At 35.1% G+C, this 20,698-nt stretch overlaps 1 protein-coding gene across 35 annotated transcripts in view; it reads left to right on the top strand.

Moving 5' to 3' along the window:
- KCNMA1 (potassium calcium-activated channel subfamily M alpha 1) overlaps positions 1 to 20,698 on the top strand; it is a 480,013-nt gene that overhangs the window by 283,062 nt on the left and 176,253 nt on the right. For all 35 annotated transcript variants that reach the window (XM_065068525.1, XM_065068524.1, XM_065068523.1 and 32 more), the window contains one exon: positions 18,892 to 18,967. In XM_065068525.1, the coding sequence (XP_064924597.1) occupies positions 18,892 to 18,967 (76 nt within the window). The remainder of the gene's footprint in view (positions 1 to 18,891; positions 18,968 to 20,698) is intronic.

Here is a 20,698-nt window from a genome sequence, read left to right as displayed (position 1 = left end):
AGCAGCACAGGGACAATATTAGTCTCAAGTGTCATTAGTTCCTGTCATCTAGCTGACATTCATATAAACTGTGTGCTTGCTTCCTTTCAACTCTGAATTGAAAGCAAACTGGATAATTTAAATTGTGTTCTCTTCCCAGTCTATCACTGCGACCTGTATTTAACACTGCTTAGAAAATTGACCGTAAATTAATTCCGCTTTCTAGTGTCCTCTGATTGGGAGGGGCCATAGATAGGGGCGTACCTAGATTTTTTCCTGTGTGAATGAGTGGCAAGCTTAGCCCAAAACTAGTCATCCTCTCTGAATGTTGAGGAACTATTGCAAGTTAATATCACAGCTGATACCAGTTATGTTGCTGTAAATAAAAGTGCTTCCTAATTTAGCTGGCTGGCTGGACTACTTAGACCTCTTGCATTTTTACTCCCAGAGAAAAAAAACAAACAAACCCTTGATTGAACAAGAATGCATCTTTAGTGGAAAGCTAGCTTGTTCTCTCCATTATCAAGCATTATATCCTCTAGTATCATTAGTTAACTTTATTAGCATGGATTTTACTTTTCCCCCAGAAAATTAATAGAAGTATTAAATAACTTAAGGTCAAGAACATATCCCTGAGAAGACTTTTAGGGAAGATATGCCAGATTCGTTTCAAGACTTAATGGTTCTTGGTCCGTTTAATGAGTGCTATAGCAATGCAAGCTATAGCAGTATTAATAGCTTTGCCACTCAAACATGACAGTTAATGGAAAAGCCAATGGGAGGTTTTTCTAAAACGTATACCCAAATATAATTCTTTATCTTGACAACTTAATTCCTTTGTAGTAGAAGTCTTTGTTTTGTCTGAGATTGATTGACAGTCTTATAGTTGCTTCTTTTAAACACGGAAATAACATTACTTTTCTTAAATGTTTCTAGAACTTCTATATATTATATGTGACAGACTTACTGAAAACTAACATTAAGTAATCCACAGAATGGATACATTTTAAAACTGTTGGATGCACATTACCCAGACATGATGACTTAAAAATGCCTGGCTTAATGAATGTGTTTGTTAGTATTCTTCATAGTCACGTTAGGAAGGCAAGTATGCCATCATTACATGTTTGGCTTTTACTTAGCTATAAAATAAAATATATATCTGGGACACTTATGCCTTTTCTCAGTTATTACTGAAATGTACACCATGCTGCTAGTCTAGAATGTTACAATTAAGATGTCTTTTATTTGCAATGCAGCAAATGTGTGCTTGGATATCATAGTTCGTAAACACTTTCTTCTTTTTGAAATGTGATGTTTTTGAATACAAAATATGTATTATTATTTTGACTTCTGTGGTGTTTGGTGATTTTTTTTTTTTTTTAAGGAACAATAAATATAGTCAGTATTTTAATTTAAACAACCTAAATTTGAATTCCGTAATCACTTTTTCCTTGTCTGTCAAGAAGAAGTAATATAGACAACTCTCCCTTCAATGAAATACTCTTATGATTCATTTGTAGTTATAATATATAGAACTTCCAAAGGTATACTAATTTTCTTTAGCATCTGTTTTTTTTTGTTTGTTTGTTTGTTTTTTTTTTTCAGATAGACATTTCTGTGGTGTAAACCAGACTCTTTCTTTCCACATGTAGCAGACAAAATAACATAAGCAACTAGACTGTATGTCATCTCATATACCCATGTCATCGGTGGTTGAAGCTCTATTTCATATTTTTTTCTGAAGATAAATTCATGAACATTCATGATCATGGTCTGCCAAATTTAATTATTCAGAAACACAGAATGTCACTTTGGTATAGACAGACTGTGAAATTCTAAGTACCTTATAATAACTGATTTTAACTTTTTCATTTCTATTTCATTCAGTCATACTCCTTCTAGGATAATAATAGGATTGTAATATCAAGTATATGGGATTTATGCTGAAAAATAAATCACTGCAGTTCCTTTTAATAGACAAACATTTTGCTTTTTTTTTGGTAAGATGTTAAGTAATTTTCTTCTCCCCATATCTCTTGTCTAATCAAAATATGTTCTCAACATCTGCATATTATGTGAAAAAAACACACTAATGTTTTCTTTTTACTCTGCTTTTGATTATCAGTTTAATTACTGTATGACTTTTCTTGTGTCCTCTAATGATTTCAATAGTCTTTCAGACTCTGTGATTAAGTCCCTTCTGTTCAAATGAAGGCTAACCAAACCGTACAGTTTTGTCTATCATAGAGCATGGAATAGTGTTCTAAAAGAAGAAAACCCTTTCCCTCAAACTGCTTAGGGATCCCATAGTTCACTTAGGCTGTCTTTTGACATTTGTATTCCTTTGCACATGGGACATTTAAAAATGCTACTTGTAGTGTCCAAAAAGATCACTGCATTATCATTAGTCAGATGTTTTCCTAATTTACCTCTGCTACCTACAGCATATAACTAACCTGCACACTTTCCTGACTTGTAATATGAGAGATAATTTTTGAAATTTAACTGACTGTTTTTTATCTTTAAAAGTCAGCTGAAAGACCAGTTAAAAATAAAATTTAATGTCTTGGCTCCAAGATAGTATGCTAACTTGTACAGTAACTTGTAAGTATTCATCTCTCTAGTCATTATTACGTTATTAATTTTTCTGTCGATATCTTCTTTCACTGATTTCTTGGTAACTTTTAAAAAAATGCGTTAACATTGTTACAGAGTGTGATCATCTCAGCTTTCAATTTTCAATGCTTGTTGTTCACACTATTTGGTATTTTATAAGTAATATAATTACTATGTGCATAATCCTTAAATCAGAAGACCTTACACCTAGAACGCGAGAGTTTATATTCTGGTTATTTTAAGATAAGTTTTATGATTTCTCATTACTGTTTTTGAACTTCAATTCATTTTGTTAACTCTAAGAATCTAACTTCTGTAACAGAACTTAAAGGTTCTTTTTATCTTTTAAGCCCTGGACTAAATGTACTGAGATGTCCACGTAGCTCTCATTAATTTAGCATCAGTTGTCTAGAGTGCTCTGTGGTACATGAGGCTTGGTTTATGTGGAATTAAGAAAAGACGCATTATGCAGTTTAATGAATTTAAAAAAAAATGTGTTCTGACCTTTTAGCAAGACTGAGCTAGTCAAAGCAAATCCTCTTGAGGCTGGAATTGGTATAAACTGATGCAAAGATAGTTGGTATCTCACTAGAAAGATTAGAAGTTAGGAACTCCGTATAAGAGTTCAGAAAGTTCGTATAGTGGCTGTTCTTACTGAGTATCAGAGAGCTCTGAATGAACTTACATACTCAACTGAGACTGAAGGTTTATATAAACCAGATCATTCATATCCTTTCTGTAATCTTTTGCCAATTCCTCCATTCAACTTCATATATATGAATCTAAGAAAAGTTGAGAGAGGATTTGATTCAGATTTTCACTCATAATAATTCCAAACTCAAAAGGGAAAACATCATTAATACATTTCTTTAGATGCACTGCTTGACTAGCACCTGATGGGGCAAAATGCCATTGGAATTACGTAAAATAACTTCTTCTGCTTCTATTCTTCAGGTATCAATATGAGCAAAATTCTGACCTTCCTGCTTACATGACATTTCAGAAGTAACAGCAGCATGAATAATAGTTTGTAACAAAGCTACATTCCTCCCCAGTCTGTTCCTTGATCCACTGTTCAATTTTCACAATTTCGGTAATTTGCCGTACAAAGTAAGGTGACATGTGAAAAAGGAAAATTTGGGATATATATATATGTGTTCTTTCAGCTGAACTATTTGAGGCTTTTTGTGAGGTTTTGGACTCAGGATATTTATACTATCTGCCAGAGTTTCATACAATATTAACTTAAGTCAAGAAAGCAGTATCTTTCATAGTTTGCCACTTTTTACCACTTGTTTCACATTGATTTTTTGAATGCCTAAGGTTCTCTAATACTTCTGTATTTATAGTGTCCATGCTTACAGGATGCAGAGCTTATTCTTGATTCACTGCTGACTCCCAGACATTTAGCATTCATCGACCTTGTTGTCACCTTTAGCAGTGTTTAGTATCACACCATATCAGATTTGTAGAATCATAGAATGTCCTGAGTTGGAAGAGATGCTCAATAAAATAAAACCAGAAACAGAGCAGAGAAAATCTGGTCCATAAATGGTAGGACATTTCTCTGCATCACAGAAGTGTCTCTGAAGCTATTGACTCCTTTGTAACTACTTGCACTGCAGTGGTGTACTTGATGGATTGCCAGAAAGTCTTTGCCAATAAAACTAGTGATGCTCAGAGGGCAGTGTTCGCTTGCTCTTTGTAAGTGCATACTTTTCAATCTTTCTGCTGCTTTTTCTAGTTTCTTCTGCTTGGAGAACACTGTAATATGGAGCAGTGTTAAATTACTAAAATTTGGAGTGCACTTTTTTCATTCAGGCATTTAGTTTTTAATTATTATTGAAATCAGTAAATTGTGTTCGCCCATTTTATATAGGCATATGTTAGTTATGAAACATTTTGATCCAAATCTCTCTACTGATCTTACTTCTTAAATATTAAATATATATTAAAGGGATATGAAGCCAAAGAATTTGAATTTTCTTGGTACTTTAGGTTCTGACTATGTAAGCTTATCTTGTCTTAAAAATTGCATAGGCTTTTGCCAGAAGTAGACTTTCTTATGAAATCTCTGTAGTTGCTACTTCAGGTCAAAAGCTGAAATATTGGAAAAGCAGCCTATTTGACTTTATCAGCTCTTTTGTTTCTTGCTAGAAAAAATATAGCAGATGGCAGATAAACATCAAAAATAGAATAATGCATCTTTAAAAATAGTATTCTGTCACGGTTGAGAAGGACAAATGACATAGACCAAGTTCTTCCAGGATGAAAGTAGTAGATGCCATTTATTGCCACAAGTGCATTTTTATACAGTATTACCAATTCATGTGTCTTCACTATTTGTTACAAGTTACAGCAGTAACATCTCATTGGCTATTTTTGCTATCATCAATGTTACTGTTTTACTCCCTTCTCTCTCATGGGTACATCCTTAACATCTCCGGATACTCATTTACTCCAACCTTTCTCACTGGTAGGCCTTAATATCTTCAAGGCTAATTTCTGTTCCCATGCCCTCTGTCAGGGAATCCAAGGACCCACCATAGTCCTCCACAGTATTCAAACATAAAAAAAATGCTTTTCTATGTAACTAAAACTCCCAGTATATAAAACTTTTTTTTTTTTTTTTTCCCTAAAACCATTTTCTTGTTTTAGTTTATACAGGGAAATCATTTTGCCTTCTTTTTTAAATCACCTCCTATAAAGTAAGGCAGATAGAAGTGTGCTGTACAGGGGGACAGGTCTAGTACACAGCATTTTGTAGAGCAACATCCTGTAAGGAGAGCTGTTTATATTAAAAATAATAATATTGTAGCATCATTCTGGGGGTTTACCTGAAAAGAATCAATTATTTAGTATCTTAACTGTCAAGTTCAGTTTCAAGAAGTTTTGCATTTAAGCTGAGATATCTGCATAATCAAAAGTAAAATGTAGTCCTTCATAAGCAAAGATGACTGAGATTAAAATTAGTTTACTGCATTATGAGATTTCTGAGGTCCTCAAAACTCTCCATTGGTTATTTCTCCATCATCACCTAGTTGCTCTGCTGCTCAGTATAAATTATCTGTCAGCTTTATTGTCTTCCGAATGGCTGGTTATGTTTTCCTTTGATCAATCCCTTACTCCGCGGAACATTTTCCTTCAGAACTGTGAGAGGTTTTGTGTACAGGTGTGCTCATGCTGTGCTACAGAGATACACTGGTTCCTTTCCAATCACTGTGCATCCAGCAGTTAATGCCAATCTCATTCATCCACACTGCAGCCCCTTGGTCATTCAGTGTCATGTACTTGAAAATGCAGAATAATTTCAGCTGATGCTCGACTTAGGGAATGCAGATGCATACCTCCATAATCTAGCAGAAAGGTCTTTTATTGCTATGAGCTAGCTGTAATGTTAGGGATCAAGTACAGCATTGACACTGTGTGCTGATGTTGGAGTGGATACTATTTTTACATTGTATCAGTTTGCTTGCTTTTACTTAATTCTGATCTAGGATGCTTTTCTGTGAATTGAGTGAGTCAGTGAAGTTCAAGAATGTAATTCTTCTTCAACCTTGTGACAGAGGAAGAAAAAATCACAGTGGGATAAACATAAAATCCTAATACAATTTGAATGCCTTTCGCAGCCTTTGTGGGCTTTTTTTGTTGCTATTGTTGTGTTTGTGGTGGTTCTGTTGGTGGTGTTTTGTTGTTTTGTTTTTGTGGGGTTTTTTGTTTGTTTGTTGTGGTTTTGTTTTGTTTGTTTGTTTGTTTTTTAATAATTCAACCTTTGTGACTCTTTCCTATTCAACATTCAACTTCCATAGCTGCTACTATAACACTAAGTCCTGTAGGGCGTCTTGCCAGTGTTCTGTTATGTAAAGGCTGCTGGAAGTAATAGCTATAATATAATATTATTTAGAAGTTCACTTCTTAATTATGTGCATAAGTGATTAATTATGTATGTAATGAAAAAGAAAGATAATTGTTAATTTTCTGTATTCAAATTTACATTGTATCTATATAACCTATATATAATTTTTATATAATTAAATTATTTTAAATTCAGATAATTATTAAAGCATAGTTAATGAAGTATTTAGTAATGGTGACATATGTGGTTAGGACTACTAACTCTTAAGAAAAAGTTGGTTTTATATTGGTTAGTGTTCAGGTGATATATATCATGGTGGTGTGACAAGTCAGTGAACAACTGTCTTTCTACATGTCAAATATTGCAAGTACAAATTCAAATAAGATGGTATAATTTGTAAAGAAAACAGTGTGATCTCAGCTTTTATTTTCTGTTAAATTTCATATTAACACTGAATTTTGATTCTTCTGCATTGCTTCATTTTCCTTTCTATTGTAGGCAAAGTATAGGTATCAGCACTGTAAAAGCAGAGACATCTAGAAAACAAAACCAAACAAAAATAGATTCATCTGAGTTCTCTCATGCTCACTGTTAGCTTGGAATTCATTGAAGGAAAATGATACACAATTGCATGCAAAGTGGATCACATAAGAAATATATTGCATTCAGCAGAAAATAAAAAATGGTACATAGATCTGATGGTATGGCATCTTCCAGGAAAGCATCACAGAATAACAAAATAATTGGGGTTGGAAAGGGCCTCTGGAGATCATCTATCTGGTCCAATCCACCTGCTAAAGCAGGTTCACCCAGAGTAGATTGCACAGGAATGTGTCCAGGCAGGTTTTGAATGTCTCCAGAGAAGGAGACTCCACAACCTCTCTGGGCAGCCTGTTCCAGTGCTCTGTCACCCTCAAAGTAAAGAAGTTTCTCCTTGTATTCAGATGAAACTTTCTAGGCACTGGTTCTAATCTAGTCTGGTAGTGCACAGAAATTCTCCTTGTCTTTTCTTAGTGATTTGGTAACATTGACCTACTAGTTCCATTTTTGTGCACTTAAAACTCCCTGAGAATTTGCTTCTCAGTAGGCTGATCATAGGCAGATTTCCTGTCCAATATGAAATTGAAGAGTTTTAAATGCTGTTCCCTTTACTGGATTTGTTCTTGATTCAGCCTTCGTGCTGAATTGACACTTGCAGTTCTATGTATTTAAGCATGATGCGATACTGAATAGGTGAAGACTAATTTTTAGTGCTGGCATGGGGTGAAATAAGGGATATTGATAATTGGTATACGGTCCTACATGACAACTACATTCCCAAAAAGCAGTGAAAACACCATAATCTTTGATTTGTCTGAAATTATATGCCTAAATTCTTAATCTGACATCTGGTATGAAATATCCTATTTGTTGTTATTACAATATAGATTTAAATTATATGGAAGGAATCATTCTTTGCACTAAGACACCTTCACTTCTCTTGGATAGGCATAAATATATTATGAAGCTTGGCATCCATCTCGTCAGAAAACTGATTTTTTTTTAATTGCACTTAATCACAGATAGAATTTTGTGGCTTATTGTTTTCATAACCCTTTTTCCATGATTAATTTATTTGTATGTATCTGCTCATATCTTTTTTTTTTTTTTTTTTTGTGCAGTTCAAAGGCTAAAGAAGGTTCAATGGCTAGGATGCATTAAATTGTACCAGTTGATTAGAACTTGAAATACTTGACTCCTTTTCAAGTTTTATTTCATAGCACGCTCATTGCTTCTTTGGCAGTTATGGCCCATGCCTTGTGACTCATAGGAGCAAAGACAGGCAGAATTGCAAATCTTTTTTTAAACCAACGTCCTGCAGCATGAGTCAGTCTTTAGATCTGCCCTTTGTCCTTCCCTTGTCTTTGTTCTTCTCATTTGTCCTACCCTACGGTTATAGCCTCTCAGAATAGCATATTCCTGATTTTAGCGCAATTTGTTCCTGATGAATGCCGGGGAAAATTATACAGGATGCTAACTTGTCATTGTCCGGGAAGTGGAACTACTGTATATTGAGTTATAATGGGCACTTTAAAAAAACAAACCCCAAGTTTCCAACCTTCAGTGGCATCTGTCTACAAGGTTAACTTGTTGAGGTGTAACCTCATAATTTCAAGGGTCATCTTGGTTTTAGTAGCATCATCAGTAAAGTGTCACTATAGAGATAAATTTTCTGTAATCTGATTTTACATCTAATATGAAAACATTTGGCCAACTAAGGCAGGTAATATAGAAGGTAGAAAACTGTACTCTCACTGAAAACAATAAGCTCCCTTTCATAATCAGATTGTAGAACAAAATGCTAAATAACATTCCCTAGGAAAGCAGAGATTTATGCACAGGAAAGTAATACGAACATCTTTGGCTCTGTTTGTGATGCTGAGTAGTGCTTCTCAGCCCAATATGTCATCATCCTGCTGCTGCTGAAATTTAGATTAATATTTTTGACTCATAGAACAGGTTTCCTTTACGTTTATTTCCAGTTATTGTCATTTTGTCATGTTTTCAGATTTTAGTGTATGCAACAGTTAGCAATGCACTGACAGGAAAAGGGAGAAAATTGATAAAATCCTGAATATTCTAGGGAGATGAGAATTAAAGGAATACTGTCAAATTACTAAAACCAAAATATAGGTTATGTAAGCTAAATGGCTTGGCTCTTACTTGGGTACGGTTCTCCTTTAGAGATGTTCCAGGCTCACAAGGTAAATGGATCCTGCACCCAAGCATTAACTGTACTAAGTACAAAGTACACTAATGGTAAGTTTAAAATTGGATAACAAGACTATAATACTATTCAAGATAAAATACAAAAAAGAAAGTAAAATAGATGCCTTATATGGTAAAAAGTAAGTAGGACATTATTTCACTTCGAGGTGTACAAGATGTAATTAGTAACACAGATAACTACTACTTTGTTGAAATCATTTCAATTTGAGAAGAATTATTAAAGTGCTCACAGATATATTATATTTATGTCTGTGCACATATGTATAGTATTAAAAACTATTCCCAGTAGACTCAATGGAACTTTACTACTGTGACCAGTGGGAACATAACTAGATTCCTTGTTACAATGTAAAGGAGTCATAGAAGTGATTTGCCTCTGATTCACTCATTGTGTATTACTTGAAATTTGAAATTTGTGTGTGCTGTTCTCCCCATTTCCATAGTTGGCGTTGTCACACTATAATAACATTTCCAAAATTCTTTGAGATGCTGTACATTTCATATAAGCACATGGTGCAGTCTATTTTTGTGTCTGCTTTATACTCCAGATGGCATCAATATATTTTTGGCATATACATCTTTGTGGCTCCTCTGGGGACAAAAAATAGGAATGATAAGAATATTCCTCGTAATGAAGATAGCTTTTCAGGGTGAAGTTTGTATGTTATGCTTAAGGCAGGAAAGTTGACTAAAAAACCATAACATATATAATGGAAGGTAATATCACATATTTATACTACATTTTATTTTAAAGAGTTTTTTTCTAATTGAATGGCATGATAGCTGACTGAACAGAAATCCACTTTTGTGAATATTCACAGAGCGAGTCTGTTTGAGAGAACTAATATGCTCTATTCTTTGTGCTCTTGCTTGGTAGCTCCCCGCCCCGCCCCCGCCAAGTAATATAGCTGTCATTAACTGGGATTAAATGAACGGTTGTTGTGTTTGGATTTTTTATTTCATCTGGGATAAATCCTGTAAGAGTTGCCTGATTATCTGACCTCTGCCTTCTGCATACTGGCTTTAACCCGAAGACAGATACGTAAAGTTGACAAAGAAAATAATACACACTAAACAACTCCCTTTATGCAAATGAACTACAACTATATTCTTTATCACAGTACGTGTTCATTCTAAGTGAACAACAACATGTTTGTGGGTTTTCTATCGATGGGTGTGGTTCTTTGATGCATCTGAAAGAAGCTTATGTGGTAATATCCGGATAGAAGATGGCTTTTAAGCTCTAATACATCATGGATTGGAGGAGCATCTGCACTGCCTGCCTGCTTCTGTGATTTGTTTTGTCCATCCAGTTCATGATACTCTCATTTGTTTTGTGAGGCTGAGCTTTGTATTTGAATTAATTCTGTTTGTTTCATGCTAACAGAAATGGGCTAGATGACACTGAATTATCTTTTGGTAGCAACATATAAAGGTGAACTTTGCATTATCCTGTGTTCAGTTAGATAAATTTGCTTCCAAAGAGAAGTTCTGTTAAAGAACAACCTCTGAGCTCTCTCTCTGTGTTGATACTGAATTAGCAAAGACAAGGGTAAATGTGTGACTGTCTTCGCTATTGGTGGATGCTGTGACTGAAGACTGGACCACAACACTTACATGCAGTGCTCCTGAAGCTGAAGATACATAATTATGATTCCCAGCAAGATTTTGGTCTACCATAACCCTTCCGGGGGCACGCGTACAGAAACTTATAGAAGTACTAGAAGGCGTAAAAAATCTCTTGGAGAATTGTTCCAAAATGGATATCGTGTCAAAGCTGGTCATAGTATCCCTGAAAAGGAAGAACAACATACTTTTCGAAACTCGTTGGTGTCTTGTTATAGGGTCGGCTCGTACTGGGGTAAGATCCAATTCTAAATATTTTGTTCAGAACTGTAGTTGTGATTCTGTCTCTGCTGCTAGTGTTATTCTTTTCTAAAAAGGTATTTTATTTATTTTCAGCTTCAAAATAATGTTACAGGAATTCATTTGCTTTATAGGAAGAATTTCTTCTGAAACTCTCATGCTGTAATGTGTCCATATGTCCAATACCTCATCAAAGGGGTTCGGTGTTCACCTAGAATCAAGTAGTCCAGCCTTTATTGAAGGATGGAATGTAATAATCTACATGGAGTTACTAAGAAATTATTTTTAAAACTTCTGTCATTAGTTTGACAGGTGTAAAAGTTAAAGAAATGTGCAGCAGAGAGATTTATTAACAAGTATTTGGTACAGTATTGTTTGAAAGCAACTACTGTACAACCCATGTAGATTCCGAACTTGGTGCAGTTTTGCTGTCCCGGTGTATTGATTTTTTTCATGCTGTGGGCTGTTTTTGCTGCTTGTACACTTGTGTAACAGAGGCAGGGAAAGTTGTCAAAGTATTTTGGCTGTGTTGCTTCCAATGAATGGCAGATTTTTTTTCTCCATGCTGTTTTTTCTTGGCTTGTTCTTTAAGCAAACTTATCCACAGGGAATGAAATCTCAAGTTTCTCAATTGCATTGTGTGAAGGCTTTCAGGATAGGACTATTTTGCACCCTAAGAATTACCCCTTCTTTATATGCATCTCAGAAAAGGTTCTGGTTTCCTAAATATAGATTCTTCTTTTTTTTAATTCTTCTCTAAACCATATGGTCTTAATCAAATATAGGGTAGAACTAGCCATTGATACTTTTGATGATGAATAGGTGAATGGTTTCTCAGGAATATAAATCCTATACAGAATGTCTGTGGTCTGAATGCTTCTACCAATATTTTGGATGTGCTGTTGACAGAAAAAGCAACATATGGCAAGAAGAAAGGGATTATGTATCTCATTGATGAGAAAAAATGTAATGCTTGATGGTGTTCTGGTAGATTGACCCCTCATGTTGAATGAAGAAGTATCGCAATTCCTGTTTTTATTTTTCAGAATCTCATTGAAGGCAAATAAGTTGTCATGATTTCCTCCTAGTTCCCTTTATAGATTTAAAAATGTAAATTTCCTTTTTGGGGTGTTGTAACCTATGGGTAGTCCTGATTGCTGCTGTATATTAATCCAGTGGGAAGCATCAGTTCAGCCAAGAGACTGCGAAACTGCCTGACAGACAGGAAAGTGCCATATTTCAGCACCCTTAAGACTGTAAAGTCAAAGAAAGCTTAAAATAATGTAGTTTGTTTTGCTGTAAACTTTACAGACAAAATAATTTTCTACAGTAATTGCATTGCCACTGGCACATAGTTTATTGCTTATGTTTATATTACTGTTCTGGTCTGAGGAATCTTTTTACTGTGTCTTAGTAATGAGTATTGGTATTTGCCCCTCACCTCACAGAACTGAACAAGTGTGAAGTGAAATGAGTAAAAATACTCCTGTTGTATTCGAGATTTAGCACAGTATTTCAAAGTAACATATTGTTTCCTTTTGCACAAATCATTGATTTCTGTAATATTTAAGATTTATTTCAGTTTTTTGGGTGGTATTTGGCCTCTCTTAGTGGCCCTTCAAAATTGGCCTGAAAGATGTGGATGTGTCAATTCTTCATATCAGTGTATAAAATTTTGGGAGGGTAGACATTTAATATCTGGGAGTCAAGCATGGTGGTTCTTGGTTTGTTTTTTGTGGTGTGGTGGGTTTTGCGCATTTATTATTGTTGTTGTTGTTGTTATTATTATTATTTTAGGTTCCAGGTCAAAAACTCAGAATCAGAAATAAAATTTCACCACACATGTTATCCAGGAAATTACCTTGTAAAAAGAATAGAACATATTTTAAATTTTCAGTGTCCTTTGAAAATGGTCCTTCAGCAGTACAGGCAGCACAGGTAGTGAAACATTTTCACAGTAAGAAAATAATCCTGTGGTATACTTGCCGGTTCATTTGATTGTTACACCTACAACCCAAATTATTATACTAGAGACAGAAACTATTGACTAGAAAGATTTTCTCATATTATTGAAGAAAACTGGTTTGATAATCAGAAAAGATTTTTCTTGTCTAGAAATCTATGAATCTATTGGCTTTATCCTGAGCATTGCAACTCAAAAAATCTCCAGCTCAGAGGCATACTTTAGTCATCCTTTTAGAATCAGTATACTGACAAGCTGAAGAAGCCATTCATTTTATCATTTTTTTTTGTGATTAGAGAGATTTTCTAGGTAAATTTAATCTTTTGATACTTTTTTTTTTTTTTTTAATATAAATTATAGTATAGGAGACTATATCCTGTTCCAGTCAGATCCTGTAAGAAAATTCCAATATAAACCTCTTGCTGAGAAAAGAGTGAGTGACATGATGGAAACAAAATTACATGATGGAGCAAGTAGTTCTAGAGCATTCCGTTCAGCAGTTTGGTCAATTAACTTCAGCAAGCAGGATCCTATTAAATGTGCAAAATTAGAATAGACTTTATTGTAATAAGTAGGAAACTTGCCCTATCTCAACTATCGATTATCTAACTTAAATGTGAAATAGTTTTGTAGTTATTTCATATTAGAAGAAATTATTCTTCTCCACATGTATAAAATACATTCCCAAATATTGCTAAGGAAAGAGAGAGGTACACATTTCTCTAAGTAGCTGAGACAGCTTTGGGACAATGGGAGTTTTTGTTAGTGTTCCTATCCAAGAATTTTGCCTACTATTCTCGATGCATGAACAAATATTAAAAAGTCGTATTCCTGGTGAGTTTGTGGGCCTGAAAGAGATAACGTCTTAACTGTGAGTCAAATTAAATTTTAAAACAATGAGAGAGCATAGTATGGGGCATTGTGTTACTGATTACATGTTGTTAGTTTTCAGAGACAGGCTATTTTTTACAGCTGCTTTAGAAAGAATTACTCTTGTGTTAGACATATCAAAATATTTTCTATTCATCTCATTTTAATTTTGATCTTGGGTAGATACATAGTAGGCTACCTACTGAATAATTTAGGCCATTTTTGGTTTGACAACAGTCTCACTGCAACAAGGTTATTGCTGTGAGGGTTACTGTGTCGTCATTTTATGGATGCATGTATGATTGCAAGCACATTTTCACGTGTCATTAATGCCCGCACCACAATGAAGTGCTGTGGGGACTTTTCCTCTGGGAATTATTCAGTTAATTCATCCAATTGCTTAGTTCAAGCTGATATAAATAATAATACATTTAGGGGTAAATTAATTTCATCTGAGTTTTGCACTTGCAGTTTGTTATCAGAAGCAGTTTTTTGTAGTCTGTTTGAAGAACAAAGCTGAAGTCTCTGAATTAGCTGCAGTTTTTCATAATGAACATAACTTACTAGAAGGTCAAGCAATCAATGCTATTAAATGTTTTAGAGTGCCAAACATGCATTCAAAACCAGCACCTCTTATCTCTTTCACAGTCAAGCTTTAGAAATAAGTATTCAAGAATGGCAATTCCTCTTTCTCTCTTGCTTTATTTCAGCTGGTATTAGTAGATGTTGACAACAAACCACATGGTGTAACCTATGGGGGAGGTGTGTGCACTAGTACATTGTACAGTGTAATTTGTCCCTACTACTGAGAGTTGTTTTGTATGACTGACTCTTTGTGTTAGTAGCCTTATGAGGAGTAAACAGTGCAGGCATAGTGGGTTTCAGTTGCAAACACTGAACTGATTCTTTTACTCTCAACCCCTGAGAGTAAGGTACTGAGTACCTGGAAACAAGGACACTGAAACCTGCCAGCTGCAGCTCTGCCATTATCCAGTCTTTTTATGTGTTTCATACACGCCACTTTTCAGAGTTATTTTTTTACACTGTTCTCGAATACCCACCTCTTATGAATATTTTTGATTTTCCTTCTTTAAACAGGCTTCATCTCTGCTCAACTGTAATCCTTTCAGCCCTACTTTCAAACTGTCTTTCTCACCATGGTTTATACTAAGAATGCTACTCCCAGTCTCTGCTTGTTTCGTCCTGAGCCAGGTTCTCCTTTATTCTGACATCAATGTCAAATGGATTTTAAAGTACTCAGTTAGTTAGATTTTCTGCTGAAGTGGATTATAAAACTCAGAAATGATCCAGTAGATTCATCACTAAATCCAGCACCCTAACACTCTGTCCCACTGGAGCAGTCTGTACTCCTTGTTCAGCACCTGCTCAGGACCAGTGACTATCAGGGGAAACAAAATTGTTTTCCTGCAATATTAATTCTGCTGATGACATTTATATGAGGCAATATCTCTACATAGCACAAAATAATATTGTATTGCAATTAGGTTTTCATTAAAAAAGACCTTTGAGAGATACCTTGAAGCAAAACTGAGAATATAATTTTAATGGGCATTGAAAATACTTGAAACACAATTTTTATAGGTTTCAAAAGTTGTATTGTCATGAAGGGTTTTCCTTATCTCTGGTTCCTATATGTATTGATTTATTAGAGGACTTTTTTGACTGATATAGAATATAACTTATAATAAATACCAAATTTCAATATTTCTAGCATGACTGATGTTTCTACAAAAGCTAATTAATTATAAACATGTCTATAGAATATGAAGAGGTAGCATCTTACAAGGTCACTGTAGTTTGACTATGAAGTTTTCAATATCTCATTGAACTAATCTGCCTTTTTCTGGTGCCTGCTAATAGAGGTTATGCCTTGATACTATGAACATAAGAAGAGATTCTTGTTAAATATTACTTTCCTGCTAGGTTGATGGAACTCACAGATTATTTGCAAGACAGGAAGTACAGAAGATCACATAAAATTACATGTTCATAGGAACCTAGTAACAGAACTGTTTGGGTCTTGAGAAGAGTAGGATACTGGAGAGAATTCATTTGTCATCATCATAAGGAAAACTGTTATTTTAATTTAATTTCTGTTCTTCATATTGGAACCACACAAAGCAGGTAATACAAAGCAGGAGATTTATGATGATCAATATTTGATCATCTATATGCAATAATTCCTTTAACTATAAAACACAGCCCACAAGTAATGTCCTAGACAAGATACAGAGGTTACAAGGTGATTGTAACCTTTTATAATTACAAGCCAGTTCCATTTGTAGTTCAAGCAATCTCTCCACTTTCATTTTTTTAAATTCTATTCTCTGAAGGGAATTCTTTAGAATAGTGTAGGCTGTAGCAAATGCAGAAATTAATCCATAATGATTTTCTTCTTCCAGAAAAGATACATTGAAATCATAGTCTTTCTGTTCTATCATTCAAGTCTCAGCAACTAAAATATATCTTAAGCATTGTAAGAGTTTGGAGACAGTCATTTTCTTGCTGACTTTTATGTTTCTCAGATTTCTTTTTGAAACATTGCAATGAGTAACTCAACCATCTTATTAGCTTCAGATGCAGTGCAAAACATTTGAAAGAAAAGATTTGTCTCCCAGCAGCCATTTTTCAAAAAGTTCGTAGGGAGTGGAGTAAGGGGGACATAGCTGGATGGAGTAGAGCTGAGGAAGATTAGGGTTGCTAGTAAAGATCCCTTCCCTTCCTGTCCATCTGTATCTCTTTGGACAGAACTAGCAACTGTGGGAACTACTGCAACTGGAGCAGAAGGAAATGTCTCTCATAGTTTCAGCACTATGATCCAAAATCATCACAGAATCTTAGAATCATAGAATCATCTAGGTTGGAAAAGACCTCAAAGATCATAAAGTCACACCGTTAACCTGAGACTGCCACATCCACCACTAAACCATGTCCCTCAGCACCACATCTACGGATCTTTTAAACATCTCCAGGGATGGTGACTCATGCACTTCCCTGGGCAGCCTGTTCCAAAGTTTGCCAAGCCTTTTCTTGAAGAAAATTTTCCTAATATCCAATCTGAACCTTCCCTGGTGCAACTTGAGGCCATTTCCTCTTGCCCGATCACTTGTTACTTGGAAGAAGAGGCCAACACCCTCCATGCTACAACCTCCTTTCAGGTAGTTGTAGAGAGTGATAAGATCTCCCCTCAGCCTCCTTTTCTCTAGACTAAACTGCCCCATTTCCCTCATATGCTCCTTGTAATACGACTTATGCTCCAAACCATTCACCAGCTTCATCACCCTTTGTACATGCTCTGACATCTCAATGTCTTTCATGTAGTGGAGGGCCCAAAACTGAACACAGTATTTGAGGTGTACAGGGAGACTCCCCTAGTCCTGGTGGCTACACTATTTCTGATACAAGCCAGGATGCTGTTGGCCTTCTTGGCCACCTGGGTACACTGCTGGCTCATGTTCAGCCAGCTGTTGACCAAGGCACCCAGGTCCTTTTCTGCCAGGCAGCTTTCTAGCCACTCTTCCCCGAGCATGTGTCGCTGCCTGAGGTTGTTGTGACCCAAGTGCATCATTTTGTTGCTTTTCATCTAAATCCCCAAATCCAGTTTTCAAATTGTGATTAATCTTCAGAGTTCTCCATGGTCAGTAACTACAAAGAAACTTTATATCCATGTAGTACACAGACAGGAGCTACTTATAAGTCTCAACAAGAGTAAATTTTCATTTAACAACTTCACAAGAATACTGCAGAAATAAAGCCTTGATTTAAACACATCTCACCAAATGCCTCTTTGCTGTCAAAGGGAACCTCTTGACTCCACTGAGGTGACAAAGGTTGTGACCATGTTTATAAGTTTGCCAGGACCAGTCTTAAGTGTCTAGAAATAAAATGTGGTTTATAGCACTGGAAGTGGGTAAAGTAAATGTTAATAAGGAGGAAGTATGAGAAGAACTTACCATGGACCTAACTATAACAGTTGCAATACCATGTTACACAACATTTATGTAACTCTTGGCTGTACCATCTAATAAAAATTATCCTCAAAGCCTTATTTTAATTTTATAAGCTGTGCATGGGTATAATACACAATGTACTTCTATTCGTATGCCGAAGAGCTGCAGCCAAATTATTTACTATCAGCATAAGTCTGTTTTATAATTTAAGCCCTTAATCTTCTATAGTATTTTCTTTTGCGCATGCTCTCTCTGTGTATGTCTCACTGGTTTTGCAGTTGTCTGTGAATTGCTATCAATGCAACCTGATTTCAATACAAAAATGCTATTTCTTTGTGAAAATTATTACTTCTTTAATAGTCAAAATGTAATCTATTCCTGTAGTTATATTCTAATGGAAAGAATTACAGTATATTTATCAGTTTTAAGAAAGAATGTGTCATTTCTCTGTTCTCCTGCTTGAGTTTTTGGAAATAAGGTGAACATAGGGAGCATTATCAGAACAAAAGGTTTTACGTCATTAAGATTTACCAATTTAATCAGCTATATACACAGTGTACTTTATCCAGGTTATCAGATTTCTTGTCCATAATCTCTGATTTTTCACTAAGCAACGTGAGAGCTTGGAGGACTGAGGATGTTTCAGATCTATATGTATCTTTGACAGCCTCATAGAGGAAGACGTGCACTAGAACTACCAATAGAACCTCAGTGAGGTTTTTTCATCTTAGCTTTCATCTCCTCCTGTGGCTTCCTACATAAACTAAGGCTTTCTGGTAGGATGCTTCAGCTATTAAGGAAATAAGTTTAAAACATTTTTAAAAAGACCTGATAAGGATCTTGGAACCATTAAATATGGAAGAACATTTCAAAGGTATTTGACATTTTGTATGCTACCTCTGTTGATTTCATTGATCACTGTCATTGTAAGTGAAATGTTATAATTTGAATTATTCTTTACCAGAGTTTGTTGATTTTTTTTTTTTTTTAAACTGCAGGTTTAAGATTTTTAAGAGCCCTTAGACTGATTCAGTTTTCAGAAATTTTGCAGTTTCTGAATATCCTTAAAACAAGGTAAGACATTTTCTTATGTACTGAGTTAGTTGCATTGGTGACAGAACAAAAATGTTTTATTGTTTGTGGTCTTAGCAATATACTGTTTACTTTTCTGGAGAAAAAAGAAAAAACTTGTTATGTGTTCTTCAAACCTTTTTGTGTTGATGAATGATTTATCAATGTCAGCATCTTTTGCCATGTGACCACTAGAAGATTTTACTTCATGTGTTGAAATATTTGGAAAAGACTAAGTGCTGATAAATTAAAAGCAGAATGAATTATAAAGCTCTGCACTGATTAAGTATTCCTTCTTTCCACATACTCAGTCCATATTCTGCTGCCTTGGAAAAGCAGAAATCACAATTCATTCAACAGAATACAGCTAAAAATTACTTTGAGAAATAACCATTGTGGCTCTATTTCAGTTTTTGTTTTGAACTGAGCATACTTCTTCCCATCAAAAACATATGGAAAAATTAATTTTATACTCAGATATCTTTATATTGTGTTCACAGTCATCAGCATATTCCAAGTGACCTTCTGACTTTCACTGATTCTTCAGGCTATTAATACATGAAAGTTGTGCAGAAGCACAACTTTGAACAAAAGATCACTTTGAGGGAAAAAAAAGTAACCTTACCATGCCTTGCAGTTGAAGACACATGGCCTTTCATTATTCCCTAAAATTCCCCAGCTGAAGTATTTGATCCAGCTTCCAATAATTATTGTAAACTCAGTTCCATTCTGAAATCCTGTGCTCTCTTCACTAGTCGATGATGCATGTCTGAAGGCTTTACGTACAAGTAGCTCCATTTATTTGCTATGTTAATTAGTAGCAATGGGAAAATACATAATTGAGATTTGTACACACTCACAGTAAACAGCTGTTTTTTAACCCTTAACCTTGAAACTATTCTCCTTGCTGTAAAATTCTCACACTGTCTGTGTGACTCTAGGGAATCCAGTTCTTGTCAAAAAAAAAGAAGAAAATAATGTGCTGTGAAGATGTGGTCCAGTAGCTTGGATTACTACCTGTACAGTAGAGGAGAGTAATTTGTGGAGGAGCTCAGAATATCTGATGAGAACAACCTGGCCAAAAGAAATAGCAGTCAATGGAAAAGCCTCATAAACTCAAAGGATTTTTAGATAAAGGCTAAAAGCCCCTTCAGAAGGGGTGGATTTGTAAACTTCCAGATCCATCAAGGAAGGGATACTGCATTAAGCACATTCAGCACATTTAAAGCTGGCTTATTCAAGATTTAAATGTTCACTTAAAGTAGCGTTTCTCTGATGCAAAATTTACTCTTAGCTTGGATATAATCTCTGTGATTATTTATATAAATGTATGAAAGTATCTGTAAAACACAAATATTGATTATTAGAAAGCCTGTAAAGCAGAGACTCCTTGTATGGCTGCTTTTGACTAGAGGTATTTTAGTGTACTTGGCATTAATAACAAGTAAATACTGACAAGATGAGAAACTGATCGGGTGTAAAGGGCATTGCTGTGTTTTTAATATTTGGCGCAATTAGAGAAGAGACTTGGTCTTTTTTTCTTTTTTTTTCGCTCAGTAAAGAAAAAGGTTTATTCTAGCCTATAAATCACAATTACTCCTGGAATAAGTGACTGAGATACAAGGGTTAAAGAAGCATATATTGTTTACACAGTGGGCAGAAGGGTTGTTTCAAACACTGGAATCCAAAGAAAGAAGCTAAACAGTGCAAAAATAGAGGCAGTGAGAAGCCTAA

Source organism: Columba livia, chromosome 6, assembly GCF_036013475.1.
Source record: "Columba livia isolate bColLiv1 breed racing homer chromosome 6, bColLiv1.pat.W.v2, whole genome shotgun sequence".
Classification (NCBI taxonomy): Eukaryota; Metazoa; Chordata; class Aves; order Columbiformes; family Columbidae; genus Columba; species Columba livia.
This window is presented reverse-complemented; position numbering and strand designations above follow the sequence as displayed.